The following is a 22,394-nucleotide window of genomic DNA, read 5'->3' as shown; positions in this document are numbered from 1 at the left end:
GTTGAAGACGCTACATGATTGGCTGAGCGCGCAAACGCAGCAACAAAAGGAACTCGGCAGATGAATGTTTTTCCGGTCCTCTCCGTGTTTTTCACACCGGTGTTTTAGATAAAAATGGAAACCTTTTAAACAACGCGCCACTTGCAGAACCTTTCACAAAGACCTTGCAACCACCAATCTAAAATATCATCCTTCAGTTCCTCATCCATTTGCCTTATTTTCAGACATCTAAAGGAACTCGATCAGTAGGTTTCCAGATTTTCTGAAGGTCCTTTTTTGGACATTGTCTTCTTTTTAATCCTGATAACGTTTTGCAAATAAATTCAGTTCAGTTTTATGTATTTAAAGACAGTATACATCATCTCTGTGTTTTGATTAAATGAAACTTAACGTTTTGCTGCAGATCTTTTCATAAAAACATGTAAACCACAATCTACTAAATGTTTTACTGACAAGGAAAGTGGCTTTAACAGGGTTTCGTTTTCCCCCCCAAAAAAATGTTTCAAGGAACTTGATCAACTGGTTTTCTGATGTTCAAAATATTTTGTTTTGGATGTTGGCAGCTATTTTAAGCATGATAACATTTATTACCTCTCAAATATTGTAACCATTACAGTCTGTAGGTCTTCTAGTCAAAGTTTAATTCTTGGTTGGAGATTTAAACAGCAGCAGTTTTATTTGCAAGAACCTAGTGGCAGATTTGGTAACCCTTTCAGAGAGAAGGCAACCATGATATTTCCCCACCAAGACACGCTTTCTGGCATAATGTGAGGTGATGCTCCTCGTCCTGACGGTCGCAACCAAGGCCAGAATGACCGGTCCTGCTTCACATTTAAAGGTCTCAGTCCGTCAAACACCTCACTACAAAAGTTTAGTGTGTGCTCAAAGCTATTGTGGATTTAATGTGCTTAATGAAGAAGCCACTGCTTTCTGAAGATCAACATATTTTCACCCAGCTGGAGCTGGAGCTTTATTCAGTTTCATTTAAAATATGCATATATAGAGAGAAAGACAAAAACAGTCTGCCATGAGTGCCGACACATTTATTTCTTTTCAATGACAGTTCAATCTGACTTTATTCACACTTGATTTTAATTAAAAACATGTAAAGTTAAAAAGTTGAATAAGTTTGGAGTAAAAGCATGCTTAAACAGCAATATTTTAAACTATCATTTAAACCACAATAAACTCATCCTGTGAAAGTTTACAAACTGTCCTGAAAGACTTTTTCCCACTCAGATTCAAGGCTCCAGTTCGGAGGAATCAGGATCGGGACTTGCTGACCCAGTGGTACTTGTCAACACGAGGCCCTGAGAAGGTGAACGTGGCCCGGTAGGATTTAAATCCTTTCTGGTTGGAGAACTGAGGCGGTGGACCTCCAGCAGCCTGGAAAGAATCCCCAGAAAACATCTTCCTCTTCTCCCGCAGCCAGGTCTGAGGGGCGCCTGGAGAGAACTCGCTGAACTGTGAAAACAGAGTCAAGGTTTTACAGCAAGGAGTGAAGTTCTTCAGTACAGTCCTGAAAACCTGACAGACCCATCATCACACGTTCACATATCGAACATACTCGATAAACACTGTTGGGGTTGCTGACAGTCGGGATGGATTTGGCCTCCTGGTTGGTGGGGGGGCCCGGAGCGGGTAAAATGGAGCTGGTGCTGCTCGTGCTTCTCTCTGCGGGCTCGTCCTCTTCGTCCGAAGAGCTTCCTGATTGGACCTCGAGGCTGGCCCGCTCCACGGCGTCATGGATGCGGCGGGAAAACTCCCCATCTCGCCGGCAGCTGTCCAAGATGGAGACACAGAATGGGGTGCTCTGCTCACCGTACCTCCAAACAGGGAAAAATAAATCATTATTTTGTGTTTGACTGCATGAAGTCGCTGCTGGTCAGGAGTAGTTCTGACCTTAAACCAAGTTTTTATTTGCCTGGGAGGAATGAACGTCTACTTTTCCATCAAAAGGTGCTCTCTGCCGAGTATGTCTCAAACAACACAGAAACAAAGTTTACTCTGGTAGTTTTCCCAGACAGGTTGAATGAAATACAGGTCTGCTCTTAATGTAAACAAAGCCCTGCTGACATGGTTGACCTACATCAGGATGACCATGATCTGTGCAGGTAAACAAGCATAGCTGGAAAACTTAACGTATTTTCAGTCACTTCAGCTGTTTCTGTAGATAAACACACACATGGTTGTCATCCTGTAGCTCTGACTGAATATCTACAAGAGCTTCTTTATTGTTTCTTAATAAACAGAATTTTACACAGCTTCAGGGAGTTTCCTGCCAGGTTTGTTGCTTCTTACCTGAATGCAAACAGCAGCAACAATAAAAACCTGCAGTTTTCAGGTGTGAACCTGTGACCAGCAGACTCACCCACCTGCAGGACACCTCTCCTGGATCCACCCACACCGTGAGCTCCCGAGGCAGGCCCAGATCCTCATACAGGACCTCGCTGCGCTCGCAGGCCTGCTGCAGCAGCGGGTCCTGCAGCTGGACCCAGTTCATACGGAGACACCTGAAACAGGAACAGGCCGACTCAGATCTCACCATCAGTTAGCTGCTCCTTCAATATCTGAGCTTTCTGAAGATGGATTTAAAACGATAAAAAGCACAAAAACTAAAATTCTGCATGATGTGTTGACTCTTCTGAAGTCATCCTGACTCAAGATGGCCACCGCAGCTATGTTATAGCTCTATAAAAATAGAGCTCTAATTTGGTGGTAGTAGCTGAGACTGATCCACATCAGACACACTGAGCTCCAACAGATGATGCAACATCTGGGTTTTAAACCTTCACATCCAAGGAGGCGGGTAAGATGCAGATCCCCCCTATACACACACACACACACACACCTTCTCGTCATGAAACCCTCTGCTGTTTTAGTCGAGTCACACTTGGACTGTTTGGACTGAAAACTCCCTGAAGTCTTCATCAAACCTGCAGGTGTGAGCGCACTGACCTGTAGGCCTGGCCCTTCGACGGTGCGTTTGGGTGCCAGTGGTTCTTGTAGTTCTCGAACAGAACCGAGGTGAGGGCTGCAGAGAATTGCTCCCTTCTGTCCGAGCCCAAACAGCCGTATCTCTTCACCAGCCGGGCCATGAAGAACACAGCTGCAGCGATTTCTTCTTTCATGGCAACAAAAAGTCTCAAACTTTAATCTGAAACACACCAAAAAAAATCCTGCTCTGCTTAAAAAAAAGAAAAGAAAAAAAGTAAATATATATTAACTCTTCTTAGATCATAAAACTCGTAGGAGGATCCTACTCTTAAAGAAACAAAAATAAAATGAACAGGACAAACTCAAGCAAACAGATTTGCTACATTAAGTGCTCTGGTTTGGTTTCTGGTTTCACTACTTGAACCTAATTCTGCAAATGAAAGCGCAGCTTGTTTCTCTCTGCAAATCCTCCAGGTTTAAGGGTTTCACAGCTCAGCTGCTGACAGGCTGCACACCTGAACCTGCTTCACCTAATCACCTCAGGAGGAACAGAGCTGACGCCTCGTCTGCTTTCCTAAAAATAACATTCAGACAAAATCCTTGTTTTACTGCAGCTTGTTCCCAAAGATTAGGAGGAAAATCACTGTTAGTTTAATGAAGTCACAATGTAACATCTCCTGAGACGTTCCTGAGGAACCCTGGGTCGGCCTCAGGTGTCCTCCAGGTGGGACGTGTCCAGGAGACATCCTAATCAGAGTCTGGACCTCCTCTCCTGATCTCTGCCTGACGGAGGAGGATCGTCTCAGCCGCTCGGATCCAGGAACCAGTTCCTTCAGTCCTGATCCAAACCTCAGTAAACCCAGAGCTCCTCCTTCAGCGGTGGCGCTGATCCGTTGACCCACCCTCCACCCAGAGGGCCCGCTCACCTTTTCCCAGATGACAACAGCGTTTATGACATAAAAAAATCTAAAGTCATGCCATAAAATGTATTTTCAGGAAGACATCGAGACACATTCTCTTTTTTAAGAACAAAAACTTCTTTATTCATTCATCCAAAATCTGCAAAAAGATCCGTAAAAAAAAATTTAAACACAAATTTTAATCAGAGCAAATCATTTATTTGAGCGAACAGTAAATGTAAAAAAAACAAAACAAGAAAAATCAACAAACCTCCACCGCCGACATTCATTAAGTGAGAAAATCAAAGTGATTTAAGCTAAAAACAAAAGTGCAAATGATCAGGACATTAAAACTAAAAGGTCCATAAATTCTTTTACATTTAGTCTGAATAGAGTCGAGCAGCTCACAGAGGATGGATCAGTTAATAAAAAGAAACTTTATTTTTAAATAACGAGGCCAATTTCAGCTTAAAAACAAACTTAACAAATAATATTTCAAGTCTTTAAACTGATCAGTGTAACAGGATTTAGATTTTAGCCAGGGTGAAACAGGAAGCAGAGTTCTGACTTTCAAAATAAAAGATAAAAAGTCACATATTGCAGGGAAAACTGGATGTTTACACAAAAAAAACAGACTCCAGATAAAAATTTAACAAAACATGAGAGAAAACATTGTTCACGGTTGGAAAATGTTTTCTTTTTTCCATTAAATAGATCCAATAATTTAACATGAAGCAAGAAAAACATGTTTTATTACAATAAACCATCTAAAAAAACAACTTATCAGAATTTAAACTGTTTGATAATCTGAATTATTCATTTGAAAAAAATAAAAAAAAAACTCGAGAACAAATCCAAAGCTGCAACTTCTGTTTTGAAATGTTTCACTAAAAGCAGGAGAAGAAGAGTGAAACGGTTCACATTAAAAACACAGAAAATCCTCCGCAGCCCAGTTTTAGGCTGAATAAATACATTATTTCCCATTTTTAATAGAAGTAAATAATGTTTGACAACATTTCTGCTGCAGTTTCTCAGCCGTAACAGTAAATTAAATTAAATCCGCATAAAGAGCTAAATACTTTAAATAAAAACACCTGGACCGCACAGTTCTGAACGTTAAAGGATCAATTTGTTCAAATTTCCTTACAAATCATTAGAAATAAAGAGTTTTCTTAAATAAATAAAACATTTGAGGCAGTGTTTCTGTTCACAGCATCGTGGGAAAGACGACGTTAACATTTCAGCAAAATCATCCAAACTGACCGATACTTTGTGCGTTTAATGAAAAGATAAAAAATCTTTGTCTGATCTTTTATTTTTTACTCTGTTCATATTTTTTACTTCATCCACGTTTCTAACAAAAAGATGAAATTCCCATGATGCCTCGCTGCGACAACATCTAAAACAAACAAAATTCTCCTTTTTCACGTCTTCATCAAGTTTCGTAAAGTTTTGCAGACAAACGGAGGCAACAACCAGTGTTCAGCAGGAAACTACCCAGAATGCATCAGTGCAGTTCAGTGTCAGCGTGCACGGCTTACAGATGAACTGAGCGGCTCAGTGAAGCTGCGTTTCCAAGGCAACGGGTCAAACAACTCTTCACGCCCGCACCCGAAACGTTTGAACAGAAACGATAAATTTAAGAAAACCAGACAGAGATGTTGGAGGAGGAGGAGGAGGAGCAGGAGGAGGAGAAGAAAGAGGGGGAGGAGCAGGAGGAGGAGGACGAGGAGGAGCAGCGACGTCACAGATCATTAGGAGGAACAAACTAAGACCAGGAGGAGGTTCAGTTCTCTGCAGAGCTCCTTCTATATGTGACCTTTGAACTCCAGCATGTTGTTACAGAGTCAGGATCAGGGTCTGAGTCTGGGTCTGGGTCAGGTAGAGAGTTAGGGCCTGGGTCTAGGTCTGAGTCAGGATCAGGATCAGGATCAGGTTCAGGGTCTGCAGGGTTGACTGGACGACACTGCCGAGTTTCTACACGGTTCAGTTTGAAAATTCCATATTTTCCAGACTGATGGTTTGTAAATAAATAAATAAAACATTTTTTAGTAAAAGTAATTCTGACTGAATTGATCTTTATTTAAATTATTTCAGTCCTCATACCTGGGCTTCTGTCAGTTAAACTTTTCACTGATGCTGTTAAAGTTTTTATCCTGAAGGTAAAAAGCAGAAAACTTGATGTTCTGGTGACACGTTCCTTTTTATACCACAGCTCAGAAATGATGATTTTCATTTATTAGAAACCCAACAGCTGACAGAGTCTGAAACATGAAAGTATTAATCCTGACCTGGAAAATATGAAAATAAAACCCCAAACTTTGGACGCCTGCGTAGGAACCCTGAGACGTCCTGATGTCAACAGGAGACTTTTAAATTAAATAAAAACCACCAGCTGGGAGATTGGCCTTTATGTGAAAGTTTGCATCAAAAACAGAACCAATTTACAAAATTCCCTCAAAGCTTTTGGTTATAAAAAGAAATAAATAATAAAGGAAACAGAAATGAGTGTCTACTAACACAAAAATCAGTCAGTAAAACCGAAATAATTATTATTATTGTAACAAAAGGTTTTCTGACGCAGGTGAAAAGTTTTTATAAATATTTTCTCTTCGGTTTCCTGTCTTAAAATGAATTAGAACTAAGTTAAATTTAAACTGGGTTCGGTCAGTTCAGAGGTTTAATTCCAGAGAAGACAAACAGATGTAACAGATGAAAACGCACGCTGTGGACCCGGGTGGACTTTTAAACGATGGTTTCCTAACACTGAGTCCAAACGAACAGAAACACGACAGGATGGCAGAATAAAAACTAAACCTGAAAGAAAATGTGTCCCTTCTTTTTCCTCAGAGGTTTTAGATTAAACATGAATTCAGTTTTTCAGTTTTTATCCTCCTGATCGAGACGCTTTAAAGGAACAGTTCTGCTTTATGTGTCAAAGCTGAAAATATCTCACCTGTTGTAGATGGCTCAGTTTGGAGGAATTAAGTTTAATTCAGGACTGATGAGCTTACGGCTAGTCTGAACGAGATCAATACTGAAGTGGATCTCTGCTGCTTTAAAACAACTGCAGCCGCCTGAACAGATTATTTTATTTCCCATCAGAGATAAATCCTGCTGAAGCCTCAGGAGGGCATCAGACAGGCACAGTTTGCTGCCTGCGTTCATCATAAACATCATCTACAACAGACACAAAATGATTTGATTCCTCCTGAATGAAACTGTCGCTTTTTAAAGACCGTTAAACATTTTATTTTATTATTCTGACAGCAGGTGTGTCAGAAGTTCAGCACGGTTACCACGCTGGGTCAAAATACAACAATCCTTCTTAGAATAAAGACAAACTCTTGACTAAAAAATGTGCAATTGTCCTTTTTTTTTCTTTTTGCAAACTTTCACCTTAAAACTTTGGCACTTTGACTTTTTTTAGTCAAAAAGTGGAGTTTTTTTACAAACTGGTAAAAGGGCAGTTTAACAGTTAACTGTCCTCAGGGGTCATCACTAAACTCCTGGTTTTATTAATTTTGTTATATTTTTATATGAGAATGTCGATGGCCTTACTGAGATGGCTGAAAGGCCACTTCTGGCCCTCAAACCTTATATTGCCCACAGCAGCTCATCGGTCCTGTCAGAATAAACTATTTCTCCAAACTGAGGTTATCCACAACAGGTAAGATATTACCTCGAACTAATCCACAGACACCTACTTTAAAACTGGTGAACTATCCCTTTAACGCGGGGCGCTGCGATCAGAGTGAAGTTAGTTTTTAGTCCCGACTCTTACGTGTTTGTCCTGAATATTCAACATTAAATGCATTTGTAAACATGTGATTCTTTGATTTAATAATTTAAATTTGGGAATAATAAAGTTTAATTTGGTTCATTTAAAGAAATAAAAACCCGGCGTCCTGGTTTCTGTCGGAGCTGTGTGACGGGAGGTTTCCACACGGAGCGGACAGTGAGGAAAAGGAAATGAGCAGGTGACTGACTCGGTGCTGCGGCGCTCTCCTTCAGTTTGCTGGTGCCAGATCTCCTGCTGCTGCTCACACACTCGTCTCATCCCGGACTTCCTGCTCGGGTTAAAACGGGAGATTCTTCAGCTGCTCAAACGTGATGAAGAACTGACGGCGGGTCGTTAAGAACAAACTTTACGACTCGGAATTAATGCAAACAAGAGGGAGCAGACCTGGGAATGTTTTCTGGGAAACCGGCAGAAACACTCATTGTTTTACTTGCAAATAAAAAGTTGGTATTCAAATGGTGAGAAAAAAACACGGAGCGTGTTCAGCCCTCACCTGCCGACCGGGCTTACAGCTAACATTACATCTGAAACAATCCTAGTTTTGATGTTTTATCGAGTCAATAAAAGAAATGGCAGCAAGCGATGAAGTCTCTTTGTGATCGTTTGTTTGTCTGTTAGCAAAATATCTCATGAGGCACTGGATTAATTTTAATAAAACTCAGAAATTAATCATTGGCTGAACTGTTGGAGTCAACCTGATTCAAGATGGCCGCCACAACTAAATCAACATCAGTAACACAAAACCAGCTAAAACTGGTGTGGTAGTAGCTGAGACTGATCTCCAACACAGCGTCTGAGTGCTGACAGGTGACACAGATCTGACCTGGAAGGCATCATTCTGCTGTCCTCGTGTCCTTTTTATTAGCAGTAAAGTTTTCTGTCTCTGCTGCTGTAAATTTGTTGGATCAGTGGCTGAAAAGTGTAATAAGTCTAATTAATCTGCATACGTCCCGTATCTCAGGTGGACTCCAAACAGGTCTCTCAGAATAAAAACTGTTTAGATGCTGGATCTTAAAGGATACGATGATGTTCCAGGGACCCAGTCGCAGCCAGTTGGGCCAGAACCCCTTATAGAGAGCGAAGAAGCCCTCGTTCTTCCACGTCTTCATCACTCCGTCCAGCGTTCCTTTGTACATGGGGCTTCCAGACAGAACCCGCTGGTTCATCATTCGAGTCCGGACCACATCGACGGGGTTGGAGGCCAGCGCCCCCGCCAGGCCGCAGGTAAAACTGGAGCTGCAGGAGGAGCGCAGGTAATCAGTCAAACAAACTGAGAACTGAGAACATGAAGCTGAAAGGAGGAGAGAAGACAAAGAGACTGACATGAAATGTGCCAGGATGGTGTCTCCCATCAGGCCAGAGCGGAGGAGGTGCTTCTTTGTGATGTCATAGACAGGAAGTTCCACCCCGACAACGATGGCCGCTCGCTGCGCGGTGGGGATGACTCCCTGAGGAAGGAGGAAACGAGTCTGACTGTGATGTTGTTACGCCACGAGTGTGGATGACTCGTCTGCTCTTTAGGAGTCTCACCCTCCACAGCCCGCGGGTGCCCTCAGTCTGGTAGATGTTCATGAAGTTGGACATCATGCTGCCCTGCAGGAGGCTGCCCTGAGCCTGCATTCGGATCTGAAACAGACTCAACGTCTTTACATCAGTTCACAGCAACAGTTCCTGCTTCAGGAAACTAATCCATCATACGGCAATAATTAACTGAATCTTCCTCAGACGCTCAGAACTCAGTCAGTCAATCACACAGCTTTGGTGTGGAGCTGATGAGGACTCAGAGTTAGTCTGTAAACTCTGTGAGATGTTTCATGAAGGAACGAACAATCTGTGATTTGTGCATTTCTAAAACTGAGGGATTTTCATAAAAAAAGGAAGGTGTCCGACGTGTCTGCCTAAATATGAAAGCATTTTATATCAACACTGGGGTGGAACAAGAGTAAAACAAACACATTACTGCAGACATCAATCAGTTGAAGCATCAAGAATCACCTTGAGAACGTCGGTGGGGTTGGCCAGGGTGGAGGACAGAACGCCAGAAACGACACCGCAGAAGACGTTGATGACCATCGTCTCATCTGTCGTGAATAAAAACGTTATTCAGGTTAGTCACTCCATGAGTTTAATGTAAAACTAAAAGCACAGGCTGAGGGAAATACTTTTATTACTGTAGAGTTGATGCTTCTAGGAAATTTATTCGGATCTAATTTGCACCACGATCTGAGTTGGATAAGAAACAAGGTCAGTAAAAACAAAAAGTCAAACAATAAAACAGTCTGAAACATCCTGAGTCTCAGAAATAATCTGGTGTCAGTTATTTCGACACAACTGCAGCAAAATCTCATTTAAATGTCAGCAGAAGTCACTTTATGTCTGAATGAACATAAAACAAGCCTCCGTGTCGTAATTAATACACACATTTCACTTTTTATTTACAGTTATTAACCATAAAGCCTGGTTTTGTCCTAAATGACGCAGAATCCTGTGTTTTTGTTCACATTTATGACAGGCTGATGTGTGGAGGCAGCCTGACTCATCAGTCTTTTATTGTTTCTACTTTTCTGTCTTCACATCGTTCTTCAGCCTCAGAGCTTCAAGCTCTTCACTTCTCATTTCACTTGCAAATCACCGTGGGCAGGTTAATTCCCTTCCTCTGCTTCGTGGTAAGAAAACAAAAGGATGACGAGTCAGATTCTGCTGAGAAGAAAACCTATTAATAAAAACAGACTGAAAATAACCAGTGCAGCAGGTTAAGCTGCACTAATTCATCAACATTTACTAAAACACAGACTAGGAGGGTTAAAACAACAACAGAGAGCCTTTTTTACATCAGAAAGAGAAACTCTGACTGTAATTATTGATTTGTTTGTCTGTAAACACATCCAAGCCAGGATTTTAGTGTAACTCATGATATGTTTCAGCCTAAACAGGAAACTGTTTAACTGTATGAACAGCTCCTTCTGTGGTTCTGAAATGTAGTTTCTTCCTCCGATTTTAAATCAGATTTTAGGGATTCTTTTTCAAGTCAAAAGCCTTCAAAGCTTAGGTCTTTAAACAATCCAGGAATAATAACAAAACTTCACTATAATCCAGCTAGTTGAGCTGCAGCACAGCTGATGCTTGGAACTCCAGACTTAAAGAGTGTAAAAAATAAAAACAAATTCAGGCTTAAGTCTCAGACAGGAAGCACGTGCTCCTGAATGTTAAGGAACTTCAGCAGGAACTCTGGCATCGGGACATAAACGCTCACCTTCAGGCCGACTCACAAACAGCCTCTTCAGGGAGTTGTAGGTTCCAATCTTGATTGTTCCGTACGACGCTTGTCTCAGAAGCGCCGGAGAAATCCTGTGCAGAAAAGTAAATAATGGGAAATCGACAGCGATGTAAAGGTTTAAAACTGTTTGCATGAACCACGATGACAATCAGCAATGGACCTAAATTATCTAAACTGAGGTCATTCAGACAGCTATCTACAACAGGTAGGATGTTATTTGTTTATAACTGTTCAGCAGAACCCCACTTTAAAATGGCTAAACTATCCCTGTAAAGATTTCTTCCTAAAACAGAGCCTGATGTTTCTGCTATGATGGGTCCTGAATATTCAGAGTCAAGTTAAAAGAAAAATGTAATTATTACAGATAAATTCTAAAAGTGTTTTTGTTTAAAATGTGTTCTGGCATCAACAAAAGGCACAGATGATACTAAATTAACCCAAGATAGTTGACTAGTTACCATAATAATATGCAGATTTTGCAGTTTCTGACATTATATTTGGTAACAAACGGTGTTTAAATGAAGTGTTGTATCCCATAAAAGGTTTTAGCAACATAATTTTACAAGTTCAGGACTAGTTTCAGCTAAACTTGACATGGTTAGATTAGTTCTGAGCCTGATCGGGTAAGAACAGGTAGAGTTGGTAGAAATGGATTCCAGACGCAGATGGGAGCAAAGCTTCCTGTTTCGTACCCGGAGTAGAGCGCTCGGATCCCCTCCTCCCTGCCAATCCTGAAGAGGGCGTGGAACATGCCCCTGTAGCGAACCTCCGTGTACTGGGACTGACCCTGGACCTGCAGCCGGGTCTTGGTCAAATCGATAGGGAATGTCCCTGAAATCAAAAATTACATTAAAAAATGTCCTTACTGACAGTGACAGAAGGAGCGGAGGGTACGTTACAGCTTGACCCTGTCGTGTCATTTATATACAATAAATCTGCTGTCAGACTTTAAAACATGTCTTTAAATAAATATATTTATAAAGAATATGATACACAGGTGAGTCAGAAACATCCAGCTGTTTTTAAAAACATTTGTATTCATTCAGATAACTGAAGGCTTGCTCTGTGAGTAAAACCAGCTGATATCATCTGACAGATGCAAACTGAGGCCAACTGCCACTAACTTCTCTGCGCAGCACGTTTCAAACAGCAAACAAACTCAACGGGTTAAAAATAAAGGGAGCGTGTTTAGATTAAACAGAGTCGCTGCCGCCGCTGCTCCTCCACATCGAGAGGTGGTTCAGGCATCTGGTAAGGATGTTCCGGATATGTCCAACTGGGAGAACACCCAGGACATGATGGACAGACTGTGTCTTGCAGCTGGCCTGGGAATGCCTTGGAAGCCTCCTGGAGGGGCTGGAAGAGGAGGCTGTGGAGAGAGATGTCTGAGCTTCCTGCTCCAGCTTCCTGCTCCAGCTGCTGCCCCCGAGACCCGAGTCCAGAACAAGCAGCGGATGGAGGGAGGGAGGGATGGATGGACGGATGGACGGATGGATGGATGGATGGATGGATGGATGGACGGATGGACGGACGGATGGATGGACGGATGGATGGATGGACGGATGGATAGATGGATAGATGGATGGATGGATGGATGGACGGACGGATGGATGGACGGATGGATGGATGGACGGACGGATGGACAGATGGATGGACGGATGGATGGATTAAACAGAGGAGGACCAAGTATCCACCACTGTAGAACTCCATGTAGAATACCAACAGAAACAGGTCTGTCAGTGAGGTAAGAGGCTATCATCACATCTTCCTTTTGTTTTGTTTGTTTGTTTGTTTGTGTATACAAATTCTTGTTCCAACAGCAAGAAAACACTGAACCCAACGCAGGCTTTAAATGGCTGGAATGAGGAAGAGATGAGCTACGACCACAGATGATTGGTTTTTTTTTTTTACACCGGCAGCTGGTGGTGACATCCAGGTTGTTTCCTTTTCCAGTCGGGGTGTTTTTTTGTTTTTTAAGTGGAACACCTACTGCCCACCTCCCCTCAAAGAAAAAATAAATAAATAACTCTGAGCCTCCCCATCATATCTCTGCCATCTACTTTGTTTTAAAATGATTATAAAACTGAAAACTTTGGTGCAGGGTGAGTTCAGCTTTACTGCCAGAACACAGGCACATCTTTTCAGCGAGACCAGCGCTTGTTAAGAAGCTTTTTCTGCTTTTTAACTGTTTGTCGTTGTGTGGACACTTGTGCTACATTAATCAGCACTGCATGAACAGTGGAACTGAATAACTATGGGACAAGTTCAAAAACTGTTTTTGCTTAAAAACACTCACCCCTAGTCTCCACAAGGAAGTGCCTCGTCACCAGGAAGACAACTCTAGCGAGGCGACTCTGACACTTCGGTGTGGAGTTAGAGGTAATGAGAAGGAGTTTTATGGAGCGGAAACAGGACCTGATCTGATGTGGCCTATTCCTGGGTCCCTCTCACTTCCTAAAAATAGATCCAACTTTTCACCAGCAAAGGCAAAGCAAACAGTGTGGGGGGCTTTTTTTAAAATACAGTCAGTGGCCAAATAGGTCAAGTAGGTCTTGTGTATCTGACTTTAACTGTGCACATCCTTTGCTCGAGAATAATTTATAGAATCTGCTCTAGATAGCTTTAATATTAATTCAGCTGCATGCATCAGTTCTCTCCTGAAAGCAGAGTTACCACCACTCAGCAGATGCTGCAGTACAGTGTTTTTATGGCGACAAATTTCACTGATATCTACAACTGATAACACAAATATCGGTTTGCATGAACGAAACAAGCTCTTACAGTGTCTAATATTTCCCAAAACATGCACATTGTTCGGCGTCTGCGTGTTTGGTGCATCACGTACCGAATTCTGCGACAATCGAGGCCATCCCTCCGTAGATGAACGGCTTCCAGTTCATGTTGGTTACCTCCGAGTCGGCGGCGGCGGCTGCTTCCACCTGCTGCAGCCCCGCTATGAACAAGAAGAGGCCCAGACAGAGGTCAACACAATGCTGCAGCCTCTGACAGGTCAGCATGTCGGCAAACATTGAGGTCCGATGATGCTACAGATCTACAAGACTCCTCAGCATCAGCATCTCCCAGCTCACTGCGCCGGAAAGAGACGACCGCTACGGGCGAATACCGCAAGGAGAGCCGTCATATTTGTTGTGGGCTTCCTATTGGCTGCTCGTTAAGTCAATCAAAACTTCCTGCGATCCTATTGGCTGAGAGGAGACGGCTTCGGTGATGGGTCGATGATAGCAACAGTGTCACGAGACAGAAGTTATTCATCATTAAAGCCACTTAACACGATTAAAAACCCGGCTTTTACTTACAGAACGGAAACATTTAATGCTTCCAAATGAATTAAATAAAATGGCGGGTTTAAATAGCCTTTTAAATGGATGCTTCAACAGTTTTGATTGCTAATAAGCTAACGGCCACTCAGCTCGTTACTTCTGGAAACAACTAGCCCGCTAGTTAGCAGCGGAGGTTACCGGTTGGCAGTTAGTCATCGGTATTTTAAGTAAAATATAACCTACCTGTTGCGTTGAGATGGTCCTCGGCTTCTTATTGCTCTTTATTTTCCATGACTATGTGCATAATTGTGCGCTGACTTCAATAAATTGTGAGCGGGAAACTTCTCTGCTGTTAGCTTCCCATTTCAGCTAAAGTCAAGCGGCGGTTGTAAAAACCCGGACTTCCGTTCGGACTTTCAAAATAAAACTTCCTGTCTGCCAACTGAATGGAAAAAAGGTCATTATTGTAAAAAAAAATAATCTAATAAACATTTTATTGAGGAAAATATGTAATTTTAAATAGTTTTGCCTTGAACGAAATGTGGTCACATATGTGAAAAAATATATACAAAACAAGCACATTTTAGGTAACTTTCAATTTAGTCTTATTTCAGAACAAAATAATATTGTGCAAAAAAAAAATACAAAATCCACAAATTGTGTGTTCACCTCTTAAATACACTGTGGGTGTGGATATTTTACTTTTTTTTTAATTAGGCTAGTCTTGACAATCCTGCATCCTTTTTTTTCCACATTACGCTTCCCTGTCCTCACTTCCTCCCTTCTGGTAATATTTCAGTTCGTTTAGACATCTTTTTTGTTATGTTTTAACTCCGAACCATGCCCAGACTCTTGTCACAAGTTATATCATCAGATAAAGTAAAAATCACCTGTTTAAAATATTCACACATTACAGAAACAGTCACAGAAAAGTTGAAGAATTTCAAACAATTTCGGGGGTTTTTCAGGTGATATTCATTCAACTCACATCTCACGCAAAAAATATCAACAAGTTTTACTTTCATGAGTAGAAAAATAGACTTATTATTTACTATTTCTTTTAAAACATAATTAGAGATCAGCAAAGGTGAACGTTGATGGGCCAAAGAAATCAAATCATTAAAAATGGTTCAGGGCACATTGTTCCTCTTCTTTTCTTTTTTGGTTTATTTGTTCTCCTGGGAGGCATGTTTAATGACAGCCAGGGTGACAGAGAAGGTCAAGGGTCATTCGTCCAAACAGGAAGTGGCGTCAAATCAGAGTGTGGTCCGAAACATTCGAATGACGCGCTGGTAAAGCTGTTGGACAATCGACACAAGATTCCTGAAAGATAAAAAAAACAGTTCTCACACATTTGTTTTACATTATGATGAAAAACAGCTCTGCTTTTCTGTTTTGTTTGTTTTTGAAGCTGAAAACTTTAGTCATTCAAATTTGAGTTAATAAAGATGAATCATCACAAATCTCCATCTTCAGTTCACATCACATCATCAGCTTTCAGAATTTAGTTTTAAGAGATGATTTTAAGCAAAACAACCTAAACCAAGTCATTTAGGATGACAGCCTCAGTAAACCAACAGGTTAAAACAACCAAGGTTTAAAGAGGCAGCTTTTCCTGATAAGGGTTTAAATCTGGTGGTAACCAGAATTTATTTGATTTTTAATTAGAAATAAAGCTCCTGTTTGTCTAATTTAGAAACAAGTCATTAAGTTAAATTATTATTTTTCTCAGTTTACTTAATGAATAATTTGTTTTCCACTTGAGTTAAGCAAAAAGAGGGAAAAAACAAGCAGTTCTTGTTTTCAGAGTAGAAAGTAAACGACACACAGTCACTGTGTGGAAACATCTTGAACTATAAGTGACAGAATGCCCTGATTGTGTTAACTTCAGTGTGTCCCAAAGTTGGGGTCAGAACCTCACTTTGGGTCTCAAAACAAGAAGATCAGCGTCTGGGATTGTTTGCTCATCTTAATCTAAACTCACTCATCAGTCGCTCCATTTGTCAACTGTGATAAAAATCCTAAAAACTTAAACTATGAGTGTGTAAAAGACCAATCGTGGCGTGTGTTTTAGTCACCGAGCTCCAGCAGAGAAGATGTTGTTGCGGTTGGGATGGAGGCAGAAGAGCGAGGCCACGCAGTAAACACAACACAACAACATGGACACCAGCCGGCGTTTGAACGACATCTTCACCCTGACAAAGAAACAAACGCCATCACCTTCTTACTAAATAAGAAATCATAATAAACTGATAATCATCAGCAATGTTTTTATCAGACATCTTTTATTAAACTTTAAGTTACACTGAGATGTTACAAAACCAAATTATAAATAGTTTCAAATGCATCTGACCTAAAAAACAGAACAGAACCCCAGGTCTGCTCTGTTGTGTAAAAATCTTATCATCATTACCTCAAGAATCCAGAAAAGCTCTTTCCTCGCGGACCGATCCTCCGAACGTCTCCTCCCTTTGGTTCAACAGTTCTCCAGAAGCGCAGACCCTCAGGAACCTCTCCGAGCCGGAGCAGAACGGTGTCAGAGGGGTAAACACAGATACTGCTGAGCCAGGCTTCGTGTTGAAAGGTCCTGAAAGGTCTAGCAGCGGTGAATAACACCCCCACATTGTGTGTCTGTGGGAGCTACGGGGGTCATTAAAGCCTCTGCTGCTGAGAAAACCAAAACACTGAACAGTCACAGGTCGAAAGATTACACAATATCTTGGATTTTCTGTTGGCGGTAAAAAAGAAATAAGACTGAGCAACATATTTTAGACAGATTGTCACTGAAATAAAAAAAACAATAAAGAAATATTTATTGTTTCATAATTTAAAACCATTTAAATCTACCAGTTACTTACATCTTCTTTTTTAAAAACAGAACTTGTAATTAGTGAGCTTTTATTTTGGCAAAAATGGCAAAAATTGGTAAAAATTAAAGAACAGTTCAAACAAACCCTTTTCATTTTATTAAACTCTTATCATCCTGATTTTCTCCAGGTGTGCTGACATTTTGCAGGTACAGGAATAATTAAAAAGCTGAGCATTCCTTGAATGAATGCATATCACCCGCCAACAGTTTTACACTAAGATCATCTTATATTGAGAAATGACAGAGTTGTAGCCGTTTTGGTCAAACTTTTTATGCAATCTGTTATCTCTCAGAGTATGAGTTGGAAATGACTCTCAGCTGCTGCCTCAACACATTTTAGCTCACAATCTGTGAAAAGAACTGAGTTAGAGGCATTTTTGTGTTTGTTAAAGTCAAATATTTGTGTTTTGGGTTTTAAAATAAATGATTTTTTTCTCATGTAATGTTTGCGTGTATTTATGTATTTTGAAAACGTAGTTTTGTTCTTAGTGGAACACGGCGTGTTGCTTCATGCAGGAAACAAGCTTTATAAATAAAGTCTGAAATAACGGGACTAAAATAAAGCATGTAAGCTTAATTTTTATTTATGAAAATCAATAAAACTTCATATACTTCAGTGTATTTAGACTCAATGTGTTGCAGACATAAAAAGAGATTTTTATCCTTTCTGAAACATGATGTAAACAAAATATGAATCTCTGAGTCTGATGAGTGTAAATAATTAACCTGAACACCATCGATGATATAAAAGAAAAGAAAAACAGGCTGCAGATGTTTATGAGTCGAGTTAAAGTGTAACCTGTTGACATCTGACATAATGGCACCATTTTCCACCAGGATTCACACACAAATACACCCGACTAATGACGCTTTCTCCACGTTATCTGCCATCAGTCCTGCAGCTGCAGCAGACACATCCCAAACGCTCCAATCAGGAAATCCAGCTGGTTTGGACTCGAAGAAACAGGTTTTTTCACCAGCACTGAAAGGTAAAAGGTGGGCGATCATGTTTTTGCCTGTTTGCTTGTCTGTTAGGAAAGTATTTCATGAACCACTGGATGGATTTTAATAAAACACTCAGAGATTAATGTCTGTTTACAACCTGATCCAAACTGCCTGACCTCAGCAAACACAAACTGCCTCTAACTCAGACGGATTTACAGATACTGAGCTGAAATCTGGGGGTGATAGAAACGGTTTCTGATTATTTTTAAACAACACTCAGGATTATCTGAAAGACTTGTCTTTTTTCCATCAGGAACAGTAAATAAAAAATAAGTATCTTTGACTAGAAAGGGTCAAAGGTAATTTATAAACTATCTGAAGTCCATCGTTTGACAGAGAGGAAGACTAAATACAAGAGCAAACACTTAAGACAATAAATTCACCCTGAAGGTCAGACCGTGCAGTGCTCAGAGACTCTACAGGCCTCAGTCAGCAGGTCAAAGGTCAAAGGTTAAAGCCTCTTCTTTATAAAACAACATGGCAGCTCGACTTAAAGGAACCAGAAGACTTCTGGACCAGAACCAGAACCAGAGGACAGCTGTTTACCCAGAATGCACTGCAGCTGTCAGCACGGTGGTGGAGGGCTGATGGTTTGGGCTGATTCTGGAGTCAGATGTGAGCAGCTAATCTACAACAGAACGGTCCAGAACCAGAACCAGAACCTCAGAGAGCTGAGCAGAAACCAACGCTGGAAAGAAGAGGGGGCCACAACTCCTCCACAACCATGAGAGAGAGAGTTCTGCTGCTGGAGGAGGTTCTACAACCTGCTGCACTTAAAGAAATCCTTTTTTAAATGTTCTGATAAATAAAACCCTAGAATTGAAAGAAGACTGACTTTCTTTTTCTCCGTTACTGTTTTTATGTTCATTTCTTTCAGTTTTCAGTAAAAACTCCACAATGTCTGACCAGCCCTGGTAAATCAAAGTATCCAGCTGAAAGGTTTTGCGACAGTAAATGCTCAGAAGGATAACAGATGTCCTCATTGGTGGCAGGGATCCAGCAGAAGGCGGTCGAGGCTTGCTCGCAGAGCAGAAGCATCATTAACGGATGAACGGCGAAGGGGTGTGTTCTCTGTGGATCAGAAGAACCATCTGCTCAGAAAGTTTGGACTCTTTTCATCCTCATGGCAGCCAGAAGGGATCTCAGCTACACGGATGCTGCAGTCAACACTGATTTCTACAGGATATTTGGGGAAAATCTGGATATTTTGGGATCAGTCAGCGTGGAAACATGGAAATAACAACACTGAACCCACAGGAAACTGAATATAAAAATGTTCATTTTGCTGTGATCTCATGGAGTTTTTGACACTTTAATCCAGCCACACATCAAGCTCTCAAAGGATATTTGAAACTTATTTGAAAGTTTTAGTTTTGATTTTGCAGATCTGCACTGAACAGAACGATGCTGATTCTTCTCCACAGCAGGTTTGCTTTGTGAACAGGATTTTAAAATGAAAAAAATGTCTTATTTGACTGGAGCAACCAGCACAGAGCTGTCGGTCAGCATGACGTCTGACAGCCTGGACTGCAACCAGCTGAGCTCTCAGAGCGACAAGAGGCTGATGGGCTTGGTCCTGAGCGTGGCCGCCTGCCTCATCATCTCCATCAACTTGGTGGTGGCGTCTGCTCTGCTGAAGCTTCTCCTGAAGAGGAGCAGCCAGAGCTGGGCCCTGGTCCTCAACTTGGCTCTGGCAGATACTCTGCTGGGCGTTGGCGTCACGGGCCTGGCCACCGAAGATTTCAACAGCAACATCATGAGGAGCCAGCACATGGTTTCTACTAACGGAACATCTTCAGCTCCTCAGGGGAAGACCCGTTGTTTGCTGCGAATGGCCTTCGTGATTTCACCTTGCATGGCGTCCATCTTGTCCATGTTCCTGATTTCCTTAGACCGATATGCTGCCATCAAGATGCCGCTTCGTTATTCCCTGCTGTCCAGGAAGGGGACTGCAGCCTGGTCTCTTCTGGCTCTGTGGGTCAGCTCCATCACTTTGGGGTTTCTGCCAGGTGAGGCTTGATATGAATCATTTATTCTTTGAACATGAGGACATTTATGAAACATTGGACGTGGGAGGGACGGGATGAAAGTCAAACTTACAGTATATATTTTTACCAGACAAGATGGTTGCCCAATGAACTCAGTTATCTCAGAAGAAAGGGTTAACTGTGTTGGCATTCAGTCAGTTCAGTCAATGCTTCACACTTTAGGGGTGCTGGAAGAGGCCAAAGTTAGCTCAATGTTCAACCAAAGCAAGACCATAATTCCAACTTAACAGTAGAGTTTGATGAACATGGCCTGTTTTCACTGGGCTGCAATTGTTGGCAACTGTTTGGCAAATGGCTTTCATTGGAGAGTCTTCAAAATGTTTTGAAATGCTAGCAGGAAATCTTGTCTCAGAAGCTGTAGAGATGTATTTTGACACCTGGACAGAAGCTCTTTAATGACTGAAAACATCTGAGGCTGCAGCCTAAAATGTCCAGGTCTAAAAACTACACAGCAGATAAGACATAATTATTAAAAAACTGGTCCAAATCTGCCTGTCTTCTGTTCTAAAGTGTACTTCAGAAGATTAAATCATAAACATGGATGGCTAAGGTAGGAACAATGTGGACAGAGATGCTGCTAAAGGTGAATACAGTTAGTGTTTTATTGCTGTTTTTCTCTGATTTAAATGCCAGATGTGAATAACCCGTGTTCTCTGCTCCTCAGTCATGGTGCAGGAGCTGCAGTCAAAGACACCTTACGATGGCTCCTGCACCCTCTTCTCCGTCACCCACGACATCGCCATCATCGTGCTGTACTGCCTGCTCTTCTTCCCGGTGTTCTCTCTGTTTGTCTACATCTACCTGGACATCCTGAAAATTGCCTGCAGCCACCAGAAGCAGATCTCCCAAGTTAGACAAGCCAGTTCCCGGAGCGACGACCAGCATCCCGGTCTTCAGAAGTACCAGCACCAGCAGCTGAGGAGCGGGTACTGGAGCCACGTCAAGGCCCTGAGGACAGTGGCGGTGCTCGTCGGCTGCTTCTTGGTCCTCTGGTGTCCTTTCTTCGTGGTGTGCATTGTGCACATTTTGTGTGAGAAGTGTAGACTCAAACATGTGTTGGAGAACTATCTCTGGCTGCTGGGGCTCTCCAACTCGCTGATAAACCCTCTGGTTTATGCCTTCTGGCAAAGAGAGGTGCGGCTGCAGCTGGCAGCCATGTTTTCCTGCATCACCGGCAGGCTGCTGGCTGCCGGACCGCTGGGCGCCGCGGAGCCATGCCACCAGCCGCCTCCTGTCCAGACCCAAGCTCGTGTTTTCGAAGGAGATACCCCCGACCCCCCGCGGATGCAGCCCGTTAGCAGCTCTGAGGCTCACGGCGTGCCGCTGACCGACACGACCAGCTTGTGAAAAACAGCAACGACTGAAAAATCTAATGGATGAAAAATAAAATGCCTTCAAGAAACAAGAAAGGAGTCTGCAGCTTTGTCATTTCCTGGATGACTGAGAATCCACTTCCTGTTTGGTTTAACAAACAAACAAAAATATAATGTTGTCAATAAATGCAATGCAGTAAGAAACCTGTATGCATCCCATAATACTATAGACAGTACGTGCTGCAAATTTTAAAAAGTGTCAATCCAACATTCACTGACTTTTCTCTCTAAAGTTCAGTAGAAATTTGGGACAAAGCTAAACTTTATTTTGAAGAGTATGTATGAGTTTTATTTTGAAACTCCAGGTCCAACCCTTCTTGCTGTTTGCTCTTCCTGTTCCTCGGTGGTTCCTAACCCTGGTCCTGGAGGAACACCATCCTGCAGGTTTTACTTGTTTCCTGCTTTGAATGAAGGAGTTAATAACAGGTTTCTGCAGACATGAAGACCAGGGCTGGGAACCAGAATCTGCTGAGTCATGGTTGCCATGGTGATTCCCATCTTTTCTGGGGTGGAAGATTGTCTAATAAGAACTATAATTCCAAAATCAGGACTTTTGGTGCCGAAGTCGAAGTCTTTCTCTCCTTTCAGAACATATTTGTGAAGGAAGAAACACCCACTCCTCCCCCGCGGTGGGAAGTGAGAGTGGAACATCAGGGGTCAGAGGTCAGTGGTGGTAGAGAGCAGGAGCTTCAGAGACCTCAGCATGTGAATGTCTTGACTTCCTGAGCCCTTTATGCTCACTTCCTGCTGTCCTCATGTCCCACAGAGTTCTGCAGAGAACGTTCCAGGAGCAAAGTCCACATGAGACAAAGATGGGAAGTTTGTCATAAAACAGGAATGATGAAATAAAAAACAACAAGATGTAGAATAAATATTTAACCAAAGAGTCTTGTTAGTGTTTTT

General features: G+C 41.9%; 3 protein-coding genes and 1 long non-coding RNA gene across 6 annotated transcripts; 2 read left to right on the top strand and 2 right to left on the bottom strand.

The window, feature by feature from the left end:
• Nucleotides 1-35: 35 nt before the first annotated feature.
• On the top strand, nt 36-1,833 carry LOC119617591. The gene is made up of 2 exons (XR_005233925.1): nt 36-245; nt 717-1,833. It is a non-coding gene; the product is annotated as an uncharacterized LOC119617591 (long non-coding RNA).
• btg4 (B-cell translocation gene 4) lies at nt 1,029-3,640 on the bottom strand. 2 transcript variants are annotated; one of them, XM_017440184.3, is made up of 4 exons: nt 2,959-3,640; nt 2,376-2,513; nt 1,568-1,781; nt 1,029-1,464 (listed from the first exon to the last, which is right to left on the bottom strand). In XM_017440184.3, exons 1-4 carry the CDS (start codon nt 3,129-3,131, stop codon nt 1,264-1,266), a joined length of 726 nt encoding a protein of 241 aa, XP_017295673.1. In that variant the 5' UTR covers nt 3,132-3,640; the 3' UTR covers nt 1,029-1,263. The 2 variants fall into 2 exon arrangements, with proteins under 2 accessions (XP_017295673.1, XP_017295672.1); XM_017440183.3 differs by having other exon boundaries at nt 1,568-1,826; nt 2,959-3,633.
• A 614-nt stretch (nt 3,641-4,254) lies between these two features.
• On the bottom strand, nt 4,255-14,592 carry slc25a14 (solute carrier family 25 member 14). 2 transcript variants are annotated; one of them, XM_025002521.2, is made up of 9 exons: nt 14,440-14,592; nt 13,761-13,868; nt 11,608-11,746; nt 10,892-10,986; nt 9,634-9,719; nt 9,169-9,264; nt 8,962-9,086; nt 8,661-8,874; nt 4,255-7,957 (listed from the first exon to the last, which is right to left on the bottom strand). In XM_025002521.2, exons 2-9 carry the CDS (start codon nt 13,813-13,815, stop codon nt 7,916-7,918), a joined length of 852 nt encoding a protein of 283 aa, XP_024858289.1. In that variant the 5' UTR covers nt 13,816-13,868; nt 14,440-14,592; the 3' UTR covers nt 4,255-7,915. The 2 variants fall into 2 exon arrangements, with proteins under 2 accessions (XP_024858289.1, XP_017295678.1); XM_017440189.3 differs by lacking the exon at nt 14,440-14,592 and having other exon boundaries at nt 13,761-14,015.
• Nucleotides 14,593-19,201: 4,609 nt separating this feature from the next.
• On the top strand, nt 19,202-22,339 carry LOC108250336 (glucose-dependent insulinotropic receptor). Its single transcript, XM_017440181.3, has 2 exons — nt 19,202-20,079; nt 20,783-22,339. The coding sequence occupies exons 1-2, from the start codon at nt 19,524-19,526 to the stop codon at nt 21,463-21,465; spliced, it is 1,239 nt and encodes a 412-aa protein (XP_017295670.3). The 5' UTR covers nt 19,202-19,523; the 3' UTR covers nt 21,466-22,339.
• Nucleotides 22,340-22,394: the final 55 nt, after the last annotated feature.

The sequence above is a fragment of the Kryptolebias marmoratus genome, linkage group LG13 (assembly GCF_001649575.2).
Source record: "Kryptolebias marmoratus isolate JLee-2015 linkage group LG13, ASM164957v2, whole genome shotgun sequence".
Lineage (NCBI taxonomy): Eukaryota > Metazoa > Chordata > Actinopteri > Cyprinodontiformes > Rivulidae > Kryptolebias > Kryptolebias marmoratus.
This window is presented reverse-complemented; position numbering and strand designations above follow the sequence as displayed.

What these genes read in the sequence shown, in the direction of transcription:
- btg4 (XM_017440183.3), bottom strand. Translation starts at nt 3,131, where the DNA reads ATGAAAGAAGAAATCGCTGCAGCTGTGTTCTTCATGGCCCGGCTGGTG. An exon ending in CCAGGAGAGGTGTCCTGCAG is followed by an intron (nt 1,827 to 2,375) that starts GTGGGTGAGTCT and finishes CCCTGTTTGGAG; the next exon opens with GTACGGTGAGCAGAGCACCC. An exon ending in ACCCCAACAGTGTTTATCGA is followed by an intron (nt 1,465 to 1,567) that starts GTATGTTCGATA and finishes CTGTTTTCACAG; the next exon opens with TTCAGCGAGTTCTCTCCAGG.
- slc25a14 (XM_017440189.3), bottom strand. Translation starts at nt 13,944, where the DNA reads ATGTTTGCCGACATGCTGACCTGTCAGAGGCTGCAGCATTGTGTTGAC. An exon ending in GCACCCGCGGGCTGTGGAGG is followed by an intron (nt 9,087 to 9,168) that starts GTGAGACTCCTA and finishes CTCCTTCCTCAG; the next exon opens with GGAGTCATCCCCACCGCGCA. An exon ending in TGGGTCCCTGGAACATCATC is followed by an intron (nt 7,958 to 8,660) that starts GTATCCTTTAAG and finishes ACCCGCCGTCAG; the next exon opens with TTCTTCATCACGTTTGAGCA.
- LOC108250336 (XM_017440181.3), top strand. Translation starts at nt 19,524, where the DNA reads ATGAAAAAAATGTCTTATTTGACTGGAGCAACCAGCACAGAGCTGTCG. An exon ending in CACTTTGGGGTTTCTGCCAG is followed by an intron (nt 20,080 to 20,782) that starts GTGAGGCTTGAT and finishes TCTGCTCCTCAG; the next exon opens with TCATGGTGCAGGAGCTGCAG.